The sequence below is a fragment of the Euprymna scolopes genome, chromosome 7 (genome assembly GCF_053919585.1).
Source record: "Euprymna scolopes isolate OS-2025 chromosome 7, ASM5391958v1, whole genome shotgun sequence".
NCBI classification, from domain to species: domain Eukaryota; kingdom Metazoa; phylum Mollusca; class Cephalopoda; order Sepiida; family Sepiolidae; genus Euprymna; species Euprymna scolopes.
In genome coordinates, this window is record NC_136488.1 from 137,331,286 (window position 1) to 137,347,909 (window position 16,624).

A 16,624-nucleotide genomic window follows, 5' to 3' on the forward strand; every position below is an offset into this window, starting at 1 on the left:
ACGTTAACAAATTCCTAATGAACCGCCCCCTTAAATAAACACTTCATCAAATCTCCGCACTAACGTACTGTACTTGCAATAACCCTTATCCCTGAGTGGCTTCCGGGCCTTGATAAGTGGTGACCACCGTGTAAAAAAAAAAAAAAAACTTGGGACACCCAGGTCGCCAATCCGTGTCGTTAACCACTAGATCACTGACCCGTTAATTATAGTTTATTAAATACACTTAAAAGTAGCCCGATTCTTTAATCAAATTTTTTTCAGATTAAGCGGCCCACTTAAAGGTAACCCGATTCTCTAATCTTTCTCTTACAACCAACTGGCACCACAAGACAAAATACAATTCTTTTTCCAATAATTTGGCGCAAGATGCCACACGTCTCACAGATCACTGACACGAATTCATGACATGCTTACGGAAGAGAGAACAATAAGCAAAGTGTTATGACCACAACGTTCCCCGGACTTGCTATCATCTGATTCTTTTTAATCTTTGGGGGACTTAAAAAAACAAAACATTATGCAAATAATACTCACAATCAAGACCAACTAAAGGAGAACATTACCAACGCTATCAGGAGGATCACCAGAAAAAATCTACAGCCAGTATCTGCAAACGTTGTTAAATATGCCCAGAAATGCATATATGTCAAGGGAGAACACTTCCAGCATCTTTTATAACACTACAGGTAATTTAAACAATGAAAGAGTGTTCTTCCTCTCTACTACATTTTCTGGGCTACTTTTAAGTGGGCCATCATGCAGTAAATTATTTTAACAGCAATCCGTAGTTGAAGCAAATTAAATTGTTTGGGACTACTAAAATAATTTTCAACACTATGGATACTCTTTGTTCATTGATTCATTCATTCTTTTCTTCTTTTTTTTTGTTACAGAATTTATGTTTTGAAACGTAAATCATAATTTTATGACGTCACGCCAAGGCTTTTTTTTTATTATTATTATTACACTTTGTCGCTCATTGCCACCTGGAACGTAAACTGCTACTATTTTGGATCCTGTCCGACAGGGGACCGTGGGGAGTTGAGCAGTCGATTCATATTACATTTACACTTCTGCATGTTAGTACAACGAATGAAGCAGGAAACCGGGAGGGAATTCCAAAGTCTAGCATTCCAAAGGAAGAAACGACAGCTGTATATTTAGGTTTGGAGGACATTTTTTTTTTTTTTTTTGTCATTTTCATTTTGTAAGAATTTCAAGGGGAGACAATTCGGGAAGTTCTTAAAGTTTATAACTTTTAATGATTATTTTGATTTCTTACGAAAGTTTGATTCCGTAAAATTTCGATTTTTTTTTTAAAGTAGTACATTTTCATATAAATAACACGTTCATTTTCAGAATTTTCCTTTTTTAGGGTGACTGTTCATTAAAAAGTTCGTTATGATTTTAATTTTTGAGATGGGGAATGATTATTCATATTATTTGGATTCTTCACACTACCATTCTCATCTTGAGGGTTATTTGGCTCAACATTTCGGTCGATGTAATTTCCGATCTTCTTCAGAATGTTTTCGTGGATCATGCTGAAGCTTTAAATAGAATTTTCGTCGATAAGTCAGGTTTAAGTTCGAAACATCATTATAATTGGTCTGACAAGCTGAACCTCGAAATAGCATTTATGTCGATTACGCTAAAGTTTGAAATCATATTTTAATCGGTTCATCGAGCTTAAGTTTGAAATATAATTTTCGCTGGTCTGCCCCCCCCCAAATAGAAATCTATCCGTGTGTAACGCTTACGTTTGAAATAGTATTTCCTTTGAATTCTCACGTTTACGTTTAAATTAGCATTTTCGTCGATCATGCTTTAGTTTGAAATAAAATGTCCGTCTGTCTGTTACACTTAATTTTAAAATAGAATTTTGTCCGTGCATAACGCTTAAATTTGAAATAGAATTTTCGTCAATCATGCTAACGTTTGAAATTGTATTTTGGTCGGTTTATCCATAAGTGTAAAATTTTCGCTGATCTGTCAAGCTTAACTCTAAAATGACATTTTCGTTAGTCTATCTGACTTCCGGTTTCTGCTGACCATTTGGCTGAATAATTGGGCATGGATAAGCAAACAAGAAAGCCATTCTTAACTTGGGGAAGAGGATGGCGTTCATGTTATCTGCGATGAAGATAATCATTTAACTAGAAGAGACCATATCTTGCTTGTCATCGTCGTCCCGCCCGCGGAACAGAAACCGGAAGTCAAAACGAGAGGACAATCTCGACTATATAATCCGATATTTTTTGTCCGTCTATCACGTTCAAGCTTGAAACAGAGTTTTTCAACGCATGTAAAGAATACGCATTCTTGATTTTATGTAATGCCCGGGCAACGCCAGGTTGCACTGCGTGCGAAAGCATCTTTACAAGGTACAACATTAACGCGTGCTTTTTTTTTCTTTCTTTTCTTTTTTTCTTGGTTTCTCTGGGAAGAACGCCGCCTGGTGTTAAAACAAGGCGTTTATTGTACAGAAAATATAACGGAGTAATTATTTTCAAATAATATTGTCCTAATTCTTCTACTTCTTTTCGTTTTTGCAATTATCTTCTTCCTCCGCATGACATAGAGATTCTCTTGATGGTAAAAACGCGCAAGGAAACCAAAAGAAATTCCTCTGTTAGTAAAAAAAAAAAGAAAGAAAGAAAGAAAATAAATAAATAAAAACAAACTCCATAGCCGCAGTTTTTAAAAATCGCCGTCACTCTTTTTCTTCCCCCCCCTTCTCTCTCTTTTCTCTCCGTTTTCCGTTCTCCGAAAACGAGCATACCTCTGGTTACCTAGCCCACTTCTCTCTCCTCTTCACCTTGTTTATTATTTTTATTTATTTATTCTTACATTTTTGTATACATATATATATATATATATTCCATTTTCCTTTCGTTTCTCTTAACTTTCTCCAGACTTTCTTCATCGGCCTCCTATGACGTCATGGCTACCATCTAGCTACTACAAAAAAAAAAAAAAAAAAAAAAAAATCTTAGCCAAAACTTTATCTCGATGCTAATGTCTAACACTACACGAAATGGGAAACTGCCGTTTCTTCCTAATTCTCAGCTTCAAGTAGAGAAAATCATTGTGTTTTTTACTTCCCTTTCGTCTTTAACTTATACCCCTTCCCCCTAAAAAAAAAAAAGAAAAAAAAAGAAAAAAAAAAAACTTCCTCTAAACTCTGATCAAGGTGGGCGACCACAGAAATTCCTCCTAACTGCATATCTACCTTTCCGGGTGTCGATTATGTATACACTGAAGATCTCGTAGCACGCAAAAAGACGAACCTACGAGACCTTGAGAAAACAGTACGATACTGCCAAGGTGTAAATATAGTTAAAAAAAAAAAAAAAAAAAAAAATATATATATATATATATATATCAGAACTCCTAAACTAAAGCCCCCCATGTAGTTCTCTCATTCCTGAAAAGGTACATCCTCAAATTCGTTGATTCTCGATATCTCTAACAAACAAACAAACAAACAAACAAACAAACAAACAAACAAACAAACAAACAAACAAACAAACAAAGACAATACCCCCTAAAAAAACAAAAACAAAAAAACAAATACAATTTCAGTCATGGATTTCTTTTCGTGCGGAAGACGTTTACAAAAAAAGAAGGTAATTTTGTTTGCAAGATCTTGTTTGTTTTCGACGTTTTGTGACGTTTTCAGTTTATTCATTCATTTATTTATTTATACATTCATTTATGAGAAAAAAAAAACGCGTTTGGGGGTTGGGGTGGGTGATCGGGGGAGGGCGTGAAGACATCGATGATTTTCCTTTCAATTAGAAGCGCACATCGACAGTGATACTTGACTCCTGTTTTCAGACTTTACTTACAAATCAGAAATGACTTTCCAATCGTCAGTTTAAACGCATTAAAGCTACTTTAGAATTTCGCAACAAAAAAGAAGTAAACAAACAAAAAAAAAAATGGCGTGAAAAAATTGTATTCGCGCTAATACTGATATTCATTTTAAAACGACGCCTCAATCGGCGAAGTTTTAAAAAACATAAAACTAAGAAAGAAAGAAAACGTATCAAACTGGAAAGTTAATAAAAAGAAAAAGAAAACGTCTCATTACGGGAATAGAGTGGATGGCGTCTTTCTATATTCATTTCAAATGGCGGGTGGGTGGGTGGGGGGTTGTCTGACCTGCTATTTCCCCTAAACACTTGAAACGGTTTTGCGTGTCGGGATCGTTACTTATATAGATAAAAATACATACACGTTTATGTTGATTATAGGATGAAGGATATACACATGCAAATAAATAAATAAAATAAAATAAAATAAATAAATAAATAAAAGAAATAAATAAAAGAAATAACTAAATAAAATAAATTAAATAAATAAAATAAATAAATGTATAAAATAAATAAATAAATAAAATAAATAAATAAAATAAAATAAATAAATGAAATAAATAAATAAATAAATAAATAAAATAAAAAATAAAAGAAATAAAAGAAATAACTAATAAAATAAAATAAATAAAATAAATAAATGGCTGAGGTGACATTTCGGAATTCGGAAATAATTAAAACAAACGGACAATTCTAAACTGAAGGAAATATTAACGTCACAGAGTCAAGTATTATGGTTCAAGTGTGTTTCAATAATCAAAGGAAACTCTTCATTTTGTCACGCACCCGTCGTACAAAAAAAAAAACCAACAACAACAAAAAAAAACCCCCAAAAACCCCAATAACTGTATGCTGCATGAAAAAAAAATCTCTTTAATATTTATTTTTTTATTTGTTTCATGAAAATGATTTATATATAAAAACAAAAATAACAGCAACAAAAAGAATGACTCTGTCGTTGTTATATGCACTCATCTTCTAAAAAAAAAAACACGTGACCGGTTGAATACAAAGCGCTGACGTGATTGGATAACGTATTATGCAATGTTTTCGAATGTAGTCAAAATTAGTTTGTCGCTGATCTCAAAATATCCCGTTTCAATAAAGGTAACAGCGAAACTCAACGTAACTTAAAAAACAAAAAACCTGGATCTTACGAAATACAGTATCTATGTATTAATACCAAAGTACCTTTAAGGTACGTGCATCTGTGCGTCTCTGTTTCCATATTATAAATTATTCGCTCAGGAGATCCTATTTATTAAAAGGGAGGATAGAATATATAACAAGGTCTATGACAAGAGAATATTCTTTTCATTATTTTGACTCTCGAGTATATATCAGTTAATATCTTATATGTTTTTAGGCAGAGTGATGTTGTGGTTCTTGGTTAATTAATTGTGTCGAACTGTGTCGGTTATATACTCGGGAGACAAAACGCTGATAATAATATTCTCTTGTCATAGCCCTAGAGCGATAACATACTACGAACATTAAATTAGTACATAAATACGCTCATTTAATGTCCGTAGTATGTTATCAAATTCTATTCTCCTAACGAATAGGATCTCCCGATCACCGAAAACGCAATGTAAAAATTAAAAAACAAAAAAACAAAAAAAACAAAAAACTTCAAATATAAAAAAATATTTCGCTTTTGGACCGCACGTGAAATTAAAATATACCTTCTTGGTCTTCTGACTAGGATCTAAGGGTAGTATATGTCCTGTCTAAAGATGGTATAATGATATCGCGAGGTTTCCGTTCGTGCCGGGCGTTCATACAATGGAAATATGTCACAGACCCCTATAAGGATATTGGAGATGAACCATAATAACCAGATATATTCTGACATCATCATCATCATCATCATCATCATCATCATCATCATCACCATCACCATCACCATCACCATCACCATCACCATCATCATCATCATCATCATCATCATCATCATCATCATCATCACCATCACCATCATCATCATCATCATCATCATCATCATCATCATCATCATCATCATCATCATGCGGTCTTAGCCGAGATTGACCTCACTACACCCTTCCAATATTCCCTATCTGTCACAGCGCCCAAAAGATCTTCCCTGGAAATAAATGTATCTCGTTTTTTCCTATCTGGAAAAGTTAACTTTCGTGATCGATTATGAGATGATGGTTGCCTCCACAGTACAAATGGTGAAGCAAGTTCATCCGTGGCACGTGCACGATGCCCAGCAAACGGAACACGTCTCTTACAGACGGAGGTTGCTACTCTCGACAAGTCTCCATATATCGTTTCTAGAGTTGGGTGGTTTCGTCATGGGTGAGTAAGTACTCTTCTCAAAAGACGTGTGTAACGTCCATCCATGCGAGGCTGTTGTTTTGCTGAAAGAGTACAGGATGAGCTAAATAAGTACACGCAAAACTTGGATTCTGGCACAACATTAACAAGATTACTTAGATAAATACTTTTACAGTTTTAACAAAAGGGCTACAATAACACTGCGGGGTCTTCATTCACGCTGAACGTCCACAGGTTGCCCAGCAGCAATATATTGCATATGAAAGATGCGGCTGTGGAATTTCCACAGGTCCTGCTAGTCTATATAATAATAACAATACGAATTGATAATTTCATGTTCGTGCGTACATTATCACTAGGGCAACAACAGCATATTCTTTTCATTCTTTTGACTCTCAAGTATATATCAGACACAATAAGACACAATCAATCAACCACATCAGTCTATATAAAAACATTTAAGATATTAACGGATATATACTCAAGAGTCAAAACAATTAAAAGAATATGCTGTTGTCACAGCCCAGTTATCACTCTCTCCTCTTTTTTTTTTTTTTTAAAGATGAGATCGCCGAAAATGCAATGCAAAACTACGTCCACGGAATATGTTCAGATTAATTCGTTGCCCTTGTACCAGCACGACTCAAATATTACCGACCAACCCAACCAGCAGCTACACCCACTCCTTCATTTTAGAGGAGCTCTATATGCTGGAAGATGACAGCTTCTTTCCTAGGACCGCTTGTCTGTGGAATTCCTTCCATAATCCCTGTTTTCCAGATCGTACAAACAGGCATACATTTAAATATAACGTAAACAAACATCTCATTTCTCAACTCCCCACCAACGTTGCCTCTTCCCAAATCTTACCCCTATCACAGTAGCTCATTATGTTTTAGCATCCAAATTAATTTTTTAAACTCGAATTAAAATACGCTTTCTTGGGCTTTAACCTAGGATCAAAAATGTAGTATCTGTCTAACATAATATAATATCGTTGGGTTTGCATTAACGCCTGGCATTCATAAAGCGTCACAAACGACTACAGTTGTTTTTCATTTTTATATTGTTGAGATATACTCCTATAACCAGATATAGTCTGATGCTACACATTCAACGGAGCATATAGATATTTTCCGTTTGAACAAAAGTGATACAATAATATATAGTGGGGTTTGCATTCACGCCGGACATCTTACCGCATCAAAATATTTTTAAGCACAGCAACAATATACAACAGACGAAGGATACGGTTGTGGAATTTCCACGGGTCCTGCTAGTTCTATAATATTAATACAAGTCGAGCGTTATAACTAGAGCGGTGACAACAGCATATTCTTTTCATTCTTTTGACTCTCAAGTGTATATCAGACACAGTTAGACACGGTCAATCAACCGAGAACCACATTTCTCTATATAAAAACATATAAGATACTAACGGATATAAACTCCAGAGTCAAAACAATGAAAGGAATATGCTGTTATCACAGCCTTCGTTATAACACTATCTAATGTATGTTAAAACGGTACTTTTTTCCGTAGGTCTCGTTCGGCAACACCGTTTTCTCGTTCGGCAACGCCTGGCGAACGACGGGACCGCCGCATTATACCGAATGAATAAAGGTCGGCCGAACGTTCCTCAATTTTTAACGAACGCGCTATTTTTAGCTAATACGAATCTATGAAGACTACTTTTTTTTTTTTCTTTTTTTTTTTTTTTTTATAAATTGGAAGAAATAAAAAAGAAATTTTAATAAATGTTAGGGTTTAGGGTTAGGGTTTAAGGTTAGATACATTTTTGTAATTTTATTTATTGTATTCCCATGTTTTTCCTGTTCATCATTATAATTTTCTCGTAGGGGTTTAATGTTTCGCGATCGGCCGTTTCCGGTTATTCCCGTCAGCGGTCGAGCACACACGAGAAACTTCGTGGAAACCGCGGATTGGTAAATGCAGAAGCACCCTTCCTTCTCGTCATAGGTTAAACAGTAGAGAAGACTCAAATCTCAAGAACTGTTAGGTCAACTAACTTTGAAGAAGGAAAACTCCGAATCAACACTAGTCTTTCTGCGCCTATTCTGGCGTTGTTTCCAATGACCCATGACTTCGTCCTTCTGTCGAATTTAATTAATGGCGGCCCAGATAGAAAATACTCCGGTATAAACTCTCTATTATGCAGACTCCCCTTTAGCGGGATCCATTGTCACTCGAGCCAGATAGAATGTCAAGACGACACGTCCTGGAAAATCTTGTTCATTTGAAACAGGTACGATTTCTATTCCATCTTAGAATATCGACCGTCCCAGACTTTTTGAGAAGGGGTTACTTTAATGTTGATCGGCATAGACGTACCCACCAGGAGGAGGGGGGAAATGCCGACGATGCTGCTCAGGCATTTTTTTTGTAGGCGAGAGTGTTCTACCGCATAGGTGCTGACTTTTGAATCTTCACCTTCCGACCTTGTGTTATATCTTCTCACGGCGGGAGGGAAGTAAATACTATACTAAGCCACCTCTGACCCGTTGGGTCAGCATTTGTTATATATAGTCTTAAGTGTTAGATGTCTGATAACGCTGTAAAGGATGACTGCTAGCTTTTTTGTAGCGTTATCGATTTTACAGTAAATAAATATTTTTTTCTTCTTGATAATAGTTATTCGTTTGTCTTTATTCTTTGTTTCTCTTTTTCGTTTCTCTTTCCTCTTTCTCCCTATCTTCTACCACCTCTTATCTCTGTCTACTTCTCTCTCTCTCTCTCTCTCTCTCTCTATCTATCTATCTCTATCTCCCCCCCGCTCTCTCTCTCTCTCTCTCTCTCTCTCTCTCTCCTTTAATTATTTATATCATTCACCTCCTCTCACTATAACTTTTCATTTACGTTAGTCACCACCATCTAAAGTACACGGTGAAAAAACAAACAAACAAACAAACATACAAAATCAACTGAGACTTATAACTATACTAGACGCCATGAGTTTAGACGTCCGTATTATTCTCCGCTCTTTTTGTTTCAATTGACTACGTCATACTTTTGTGACGTAATCCTCTATATGCCTGTTGACTTACCATCTCTGTTTTTAATGGTTAACATCATCGTCATAAAAATGATTTTGTGACGTCTTCTACCGTGCCTCGTTACACCGCATCTTTGTTTAAATAATTGATAACATCATTTAGTTATATATGCAGAAGAAAGCCCGGAATGCGGTGGCCCTAGGATATGTTTTTTCAGTTTACGATGTGGAATACGATATTTATTTCCGGTCCCTGGTTACGGTATTTGCCCCGCCTTACGGTGTTATTTATATGTTATTTGATTATATACATGTGTATTATATTATTATATACTGTACTGCATTTTGTTCTAATCTTTAATGTCGTATCCCAGGGTTCTACTATATATATAAAAACATACATACATACATATATATATATATATATATATATATATATATATATATATATATATATATATATATATATATATATATATGTATATATATATATATATGTATAGATTAAATGTAAATATGTATGTATATACGTATAGATTAAAAACAAGACCTTTCGAAGGGCGAATGAACTCTTTTTTCGGGGTCAACGGCCAACTAACACTGTGTGTTTGTGTGTATGTATGTGTGCTGAGGTGGAGAGGGCTCCCATAAGCCGTGGTGAAGGCAACCTTTCTAGGAGAAGCAAATCTCTGATTTAAAAAACCATAACCTCAGGCATTTGTCTATTAAAATGGTCCTGTGGTGATGGAAGTCATTTTTGGGCTCATATGATGATCGGCGCATATATATATATATATATATATATATATATATATATATATATATATATATATATATATATATATATTATGTTATTGAAAATTTATTCAAATTTTGGAAAAAAAATAAAAGAAAAATTATAAACCCGTAAGGAAGTTATACAAAATTTTAATTATCTGACAAAAAGTACAAATAAACGAGAAAAACCTTATTCCATGGAGTTTCGAAAATGCAATTCCTCTTAGAAGAGGAAAGAGGTTTGCAAAATATGCAATAAATTTTGCAGGTTAATACATTAAAAGGAACTACAAATATGAAAGTAATCATATTTTCATAAGAAAGTTATTTAACAGTTAGTGACAGTTTATAGGGATCCAATGAGATTAAGAAACCAGGAAACGGAAAAAGGGGGGGGGAGGATATGGTAAAAATCCAATGAGAAAGACTGTAAAATCCAGGACAGGATACATCTACATACGTAGTACAATGGGGGTAAGGAGTGGCTGGTTACTTTTAATGCATCTAAAACCAAGCCTCTCTCTTTACATCATCAACATTCTGATCCACATCTGGCATCAATTGAAATGAATGGCTCTCGTCTTCAGGAGGCCTCAAGTTTTGACAAGCTTCTGGGCTTGACCTTTACTCCTGATCTTAAATGGAACACGTACATCAAATCTGTTGCCAAGGCCGCTGGAAAAATGGTGGGATCTTTCTATCGATCCGGTAGATATCTCACTGCTGATGCTATTCTCTATCTATATAAGAGCCAGGTACCTCCAAGGATGGAATACTGTTGCCACATCTGGGCAGGAGCTGATAGAAAGGACTTGTCCTGCCTTGATAGAGTTCAAAATAGACTTCGTAGCCTCGTAGGATATGTCCTTTTCTCTTCCTTGCAACCTCTATCTCACAGAAGAGATGTTGCGAGTTTGTCTCTGATGTATCGTTATTTTCATGGAAAGTGTTCGACTGAGCTTCAATCTATGGTTCCCCCTCGCCAAACTTTCACAAGAATCACTCATCTAGCTGTAAACACTATCAATAATTCCCCCCCACTCTTTATCTGTGCCTAAACCTAAACGTAGATTCCATGAACAAAGCTTCTTTCTTAGAACTGCACGCCTGTGGAATTGTCTTCCGTTTTCCTGCTTTCCGGCTGACTACAATATGGTTGTCTTCAAGTCTAACGTAAATAAGTTCTTGATGAGCCGTTCCATATAAGTAATCAAATCTACCAAATTTTCATTACTAATGATTACTATATTGTCCAATTTCTACTGTACACTCTTTAACCCTTATCCTTGAGTGGCCTCTTGGCCTTGATAATGTGGTGATGCCTATGTAAAAAAAAGAAAAAATCTTAAATGAATCCATTGAAAATCCATTCTTCCAGAAAAAAAAAACAACTGCAAAAAAGCATCAGATCATAGAGAAGTGAAGTATCATTTTTTTTGCATTGACTCCATGAAATAGCTAGACGAATCCTCACAACGATGAAAATTCCGTGTAGCTTAATTGCCATATATATTTTCAAAACTTATTAATACACACACACACACACACACACATATATATATATATATATATATATATATATATATATATGTGTGTGTGTGTGTGTGTGTCAAACCATTGTTAATTCACTGCCTGCATAGCAGCAGATGTATAGTGCAACGGTTAGAAGCTCCGACTCTCGTTTGGGAGATCGGGTTTCGATCCTGGCTTGAGATAGTTGCTTGTCTAGCCGCACTGATGAGCTGTGAAACAGCGAAACAGTACTGTATGTGGATGACTATATATATATATATATATATATATATATATATATATATATATATATATATATATATATATATGACTTACATCGGCATGCCAAAATTTCGACCTTATCGTCGCTTCAGAAGCAAACGAATTAAATATCAAACAACGTGTCTTCATTTACACACGGACAAGTTATTGTTCGTGTACAACGTTTTCATGCACCGCGCTGAATTTCTTAAGACAATTCAAGTACTCCCGAAATGATAGGGTGGGGTGGGGGATTCAAAGCGAAAACTAGGAAGGTGCATATTTCTCAAAGTCGGCGTGGCCAATATTCCGTTGTCTATATAGGCAGACAGACCTTTCAGTTGGTACATAAAGGAATCCAACCTCCCAAAGGTTATTCCCATATTTACCCCACCCCCGGTCGAATCAACACAGCACATACATATACGTACGTCTAAACGCTAACGGAATATCTAAGTCTTATGTAAAGCATGAAAATAAAAACTGGAATTTGAGGAAGATTGCCATAATTCCAGTAATCATAGAAGCAACCGGACTCCAGAAAAAGAATTAAAAAAAACTATTCGTAAATATACCCGATGAACCAAGTGCAAGAGATGTACAAAAAATGCACTTAAAGGGACGGTTTAGATCTCTCAGTTAGAATATATGAGATAGCGAATGAATTTCTGGCATCCAGTAGGATGTCACATCTGCAGCTAGAATAAAATAAGAAAATTTAAAATTTAAGAAACAATGGATATTGTCTGTAAGTGCGTCTTTATAAAGACTCTATATCGGAGCAACGGTAAAACTTTTTCGGAAACGACATTGTGTAAGTTAAGTGACGACCGGAAACAATGTCGAGGTAATAACTCAAAAGACGTTTATTTTTAAAAATTTTCTTCTCGTAGAGTTGAGAGCTTGGTCTACTCTACTATTTAACATGTAGAGATAGAAAGGAATCATGGATTCATAAAGGATATTATTGAAAATGACGCAGTAACACCGACAGAACGGGAACCCGGCATGCCGCTTCCATATATAGTCAAGTAAACACGCGTACATTGTAGCATGTATACACGGACACACGCACATGGGCGCATGTCCACACACATATGCACAAACGCAAGTATATATATATATATATATATATATATATATATATATATATATATATATATATATATATATATATATATATATATATATATACGGTAATCTACAAACACGTGTTTCACTGCTCGTCAGCGTAGCTTCACTGTTCTAGGATTCGAACCTCAGGCCATATGTACTATGGTCGAAAATATCGAAATTATATATATATATATATATATATATATATATATATATATATATATATAAATACTGCACACACATACAAGAACCCCGAGATACGGCATTAAAAATTAGTAACAAAATACAGTATAGTATATAATACACATGTATATAATCAAATAACATTATAAATAACATATTAAACTGGGGGGGGGGGACACCGTAACCAGGGGCCGGAAAATCATCGTAGTCCACATCGTAACCTAAAAAAAAAACGCATCCTAGAGCCATCGTATCCCGAAGTTCTACTAGCAGAAGTACCCGCCGTTGATTGGGTTAAAAAAGACTCTTCTAAAAATGGACTGATTTATGACAGTATGAAAGCTTACGAAAACGAGGTGTGGGTTTAAAGAGATAGCTTCAGATTTTTGCGGCATCAAGGCAAAAGAAATCCTATCAAACGAACATGAGGAGGAAGTAGTAGGAATCTATATTGACACAAACGTATTGAATACTGATTAGGGCTCCCCATTATAAGTGACCCCTTGGAGTCCCCACCTTCGTTGTTGTGAGTGAGCGACGTAACCCGTAAAAACTTCCCTCTTTACCTTGATGGGATTATCATGGCAAGTTCGGTAGCTCTATATCAAAAGGTGTGAACCTGCACAGTTTTTTCAGCGATAAGTGACCCCCCGTTCAGTGATAAGTGACCCCCCGTTCCCTTGAACCTCATTATCGTTGGTGAGAGTGAACTGTGTAACCCGTCAAAACTTGTCACTCCATAGTGGGTTATCCCGCCAAATTTGATAGTTCGATGTGAAATGATGTCAGCGGGCATAGGGTTTCCCTCCTAGGCCCTACACCCCGTTGGTGAGCGTTTGTGACTTTATCATACGCATTTTTGCTCATCGATATCTTTTCTATCATTGTAAGTGATCAGTTCAGTATGAAAATAAGCCATATCGGAGTCTATTCATATACAGGCAGCCACACACAAGCGTTGAGCTTTGCCTGTCTAGCCACACTGATGAGCTGTGGAACAGCGAAACAGTACTGTATGTGAATGACTATATATATGTATATATATATATATATATATATATATATATATATATATATATGTATATATATATATATATATATATATATATATATATATATATATATATATGCTCACACTCGTCCGTCCGATTCATCTGCGGTGATGAGCCGTATGACGACAAAACACGTGTCCGTAGTTTATATATATATTTATATATATAAACATTTATATATATATATATATATATATATATATATATATATATATATATATATATATATTAGACATTAAGAGGAGATTATAGATAGATATATAAATACCCGTTCACATACATCTTTCACGATAAAGCTAGAACCCAGAATTAGATAGAATCGAGCAATTGCATCGACAACGGACAACGCCAGACCCAAAGTGGGTTTCGATGTACTGCATCTTATCAGTGACGTGGTCCGACATAGACGCGAACCCAGGTCGTCGCACTCATGAAGTGTGCAATACTGACGACCTAACCATATGGGCCACGGCGCAATCTATTGGCTATGCCTCGATTTTTTAAATTCTTATATTTTTATCCAGTTCTACATTCTACGATGTGACAAGCAACGCGTCCTATACAACTAAGATAGTTACTGCTGGTATGGAGGCGGTAGATATCACATCTACAAACATTAACTGAAATTAGCCGACTCCCCAGACACGATTTCGGAACAACCTTTGGGCCTGGCGTTGTCCGTTGTCGATGCAATTGCTCGATTCTATCTAATTCTGGGTTCTAGCTTTATCGTGAAAAGTGTATGTGAACGGGTATCTATCTATCTCTCTCTCTCTCTCTCTCTCTCTCTCTCTCTCTCTATATATATATATATATATATATATATATATATATATATATATATATATATATATATCAAGCACGTTTGATTAAACACGACGGAGGTATGATTTTTCCGATTTTCTGAATATCTTTTCCATTCGCCGAGCGTTTTTTTTTTTTTTTAATTTCAGCTGGCATGTTGTATAAAAGCGATTGAGAAGAATATGACTGAACAACAACTTTTGGGCGCCATTTTATACAATATGCCAGCTAAAATAAAAAAGACCGCTCGGCAAATGGAAAATTTGTCCAGAAAAATCGGAAAAAAGAATAACTCTGTCGTGTTCAATCAGTCGTGCTTGAATATATATATATATATATATATATATATATATATGTATATATATATATATATATATATATATATATAAAAGTGCGCAGCAAGTGCGCTTGAAACCAAATCACAATATTAGGAAAATAAACAAATATTTTACTTGTTTGAAATTTATCACAAATATATTTCGGAGGTAGACTCCATCTTCAGTGTGTTGTTTTGTGTCTTTTTTTGTCTTTTTCTTCTTCCTTGTCATGTTGTAAATTTGGAGCAAGAAGTCTGTTTGTATAGAGCCGCGCGTTGTATCTGGCGGTTGTATTTTTGAAATGTTTGAACTGTGCGTAGGTAACGCGTGAATAACGTCAAGAATGAGGGTTGAATAGATATATATACTTGCCAAAATCAAAACAACAAGGATAAAGATGACATCATATTTGTATTTTTTCGAATGTTACAATTGTTTCGACATCAACTAGACAATTTTAAACTTTTATATTGTTAAAAAATTTTCGAGGTTGGCATATCACCAGACTTATTGAAACACCGGAAAAGCACAAGATACATACGAAAACTTTTGTGTCCGGGAGAGTTTAGAACTGAGATTTAAACGTGAAATCATACCAAATTACTTGGAGTTGAGAAACAAATAAAATACAAAACATAATTGAATTAATAAACTCCCATTAATTCAGAATCATTTCCGTTTTCAAGATAGTTCGATTTTAACAACCTTCATCGTAATTTAAATCAGAAATACGAAAATAGGGGCACTAAAAATTTCATAAACACCGGAAAAGTGTTTATAAAAACACGATGAGACGAGTCACAGTACTTGATACCGTTAATAACAGGATGAAAACATGTTCAGATACGTATTAATCTTGTATTTCTTTCAATAAGTCTGATGAAATGCGGACCTCGAAATTCTTTTTAACGATATAAAGTTAAAAATTGTCTAGTTGATGTCGAAACAATTGAAACATTCGAGAAAATACAAATACGATGTAATCTTTTTCCTTGTTTTAGTTTTTGCAAGTATATATGAATGCTCGATTACAGAAATGTTAATCTTGTTGCTTAATATTTGAGTCAATTTACATGGCTTAATTTTTTTATTGATATATGTACATTGCCACTGGCCAATAGATTTTAATATATTAAACCTTTGGGAATTTTTTTCTTATATATAGTAATGCCAGACATATAAAATCGTCAGTATGTTCTTTGATATGATAGGGTCGCGTTCGAAATGAATGACGCCGTTTAAAGCACAACCGAAGCATGGTACTTGACTTTTGCATTTTAAACTTAAATGCAAGCTATTATGTATAAAATATAATTTCATAAAATCAACAGTAAATTCTCTACAGTGCAATGTAGACTAAAATGTGTTGTCAACTAAGTCGCTACGAGAGACATGTGAACCTTTCTC

At 35.0% G+C, this 16,624-nt stretch overlaps 1 protein-coding gene across 2 annotated transcripts in view; it reads left to right on the forward strand.

Moving 5' to 3' along the window:
• The first annotated feature begins 3,377 nt into the window (after window positions 1-3,377).
• The window catches only part of LOC145279992 (neo-calmodulin-like), a 500,860-nt gene continuing 487,613 nt past the window's right edge, over window positions 3,378-16,624 (forward strand). The window contains exon 1 of one of the 2 annotated variants that reach the window (XM_080131601.1): window positions 3,378-3,632. In XM_080131601.1, coding sequence (XP_079987727.1) covers window positions 3,591-3,632 — 42 coding nt within the window. In that variant the 5' untranslated portion in view covers window positions 3,378-3,590. The remainder of the gene's footprint in view (window positions 3,633-16,624) is intronic. The other variant, XM_080131596.1, reaches the window with a different exon arrangement.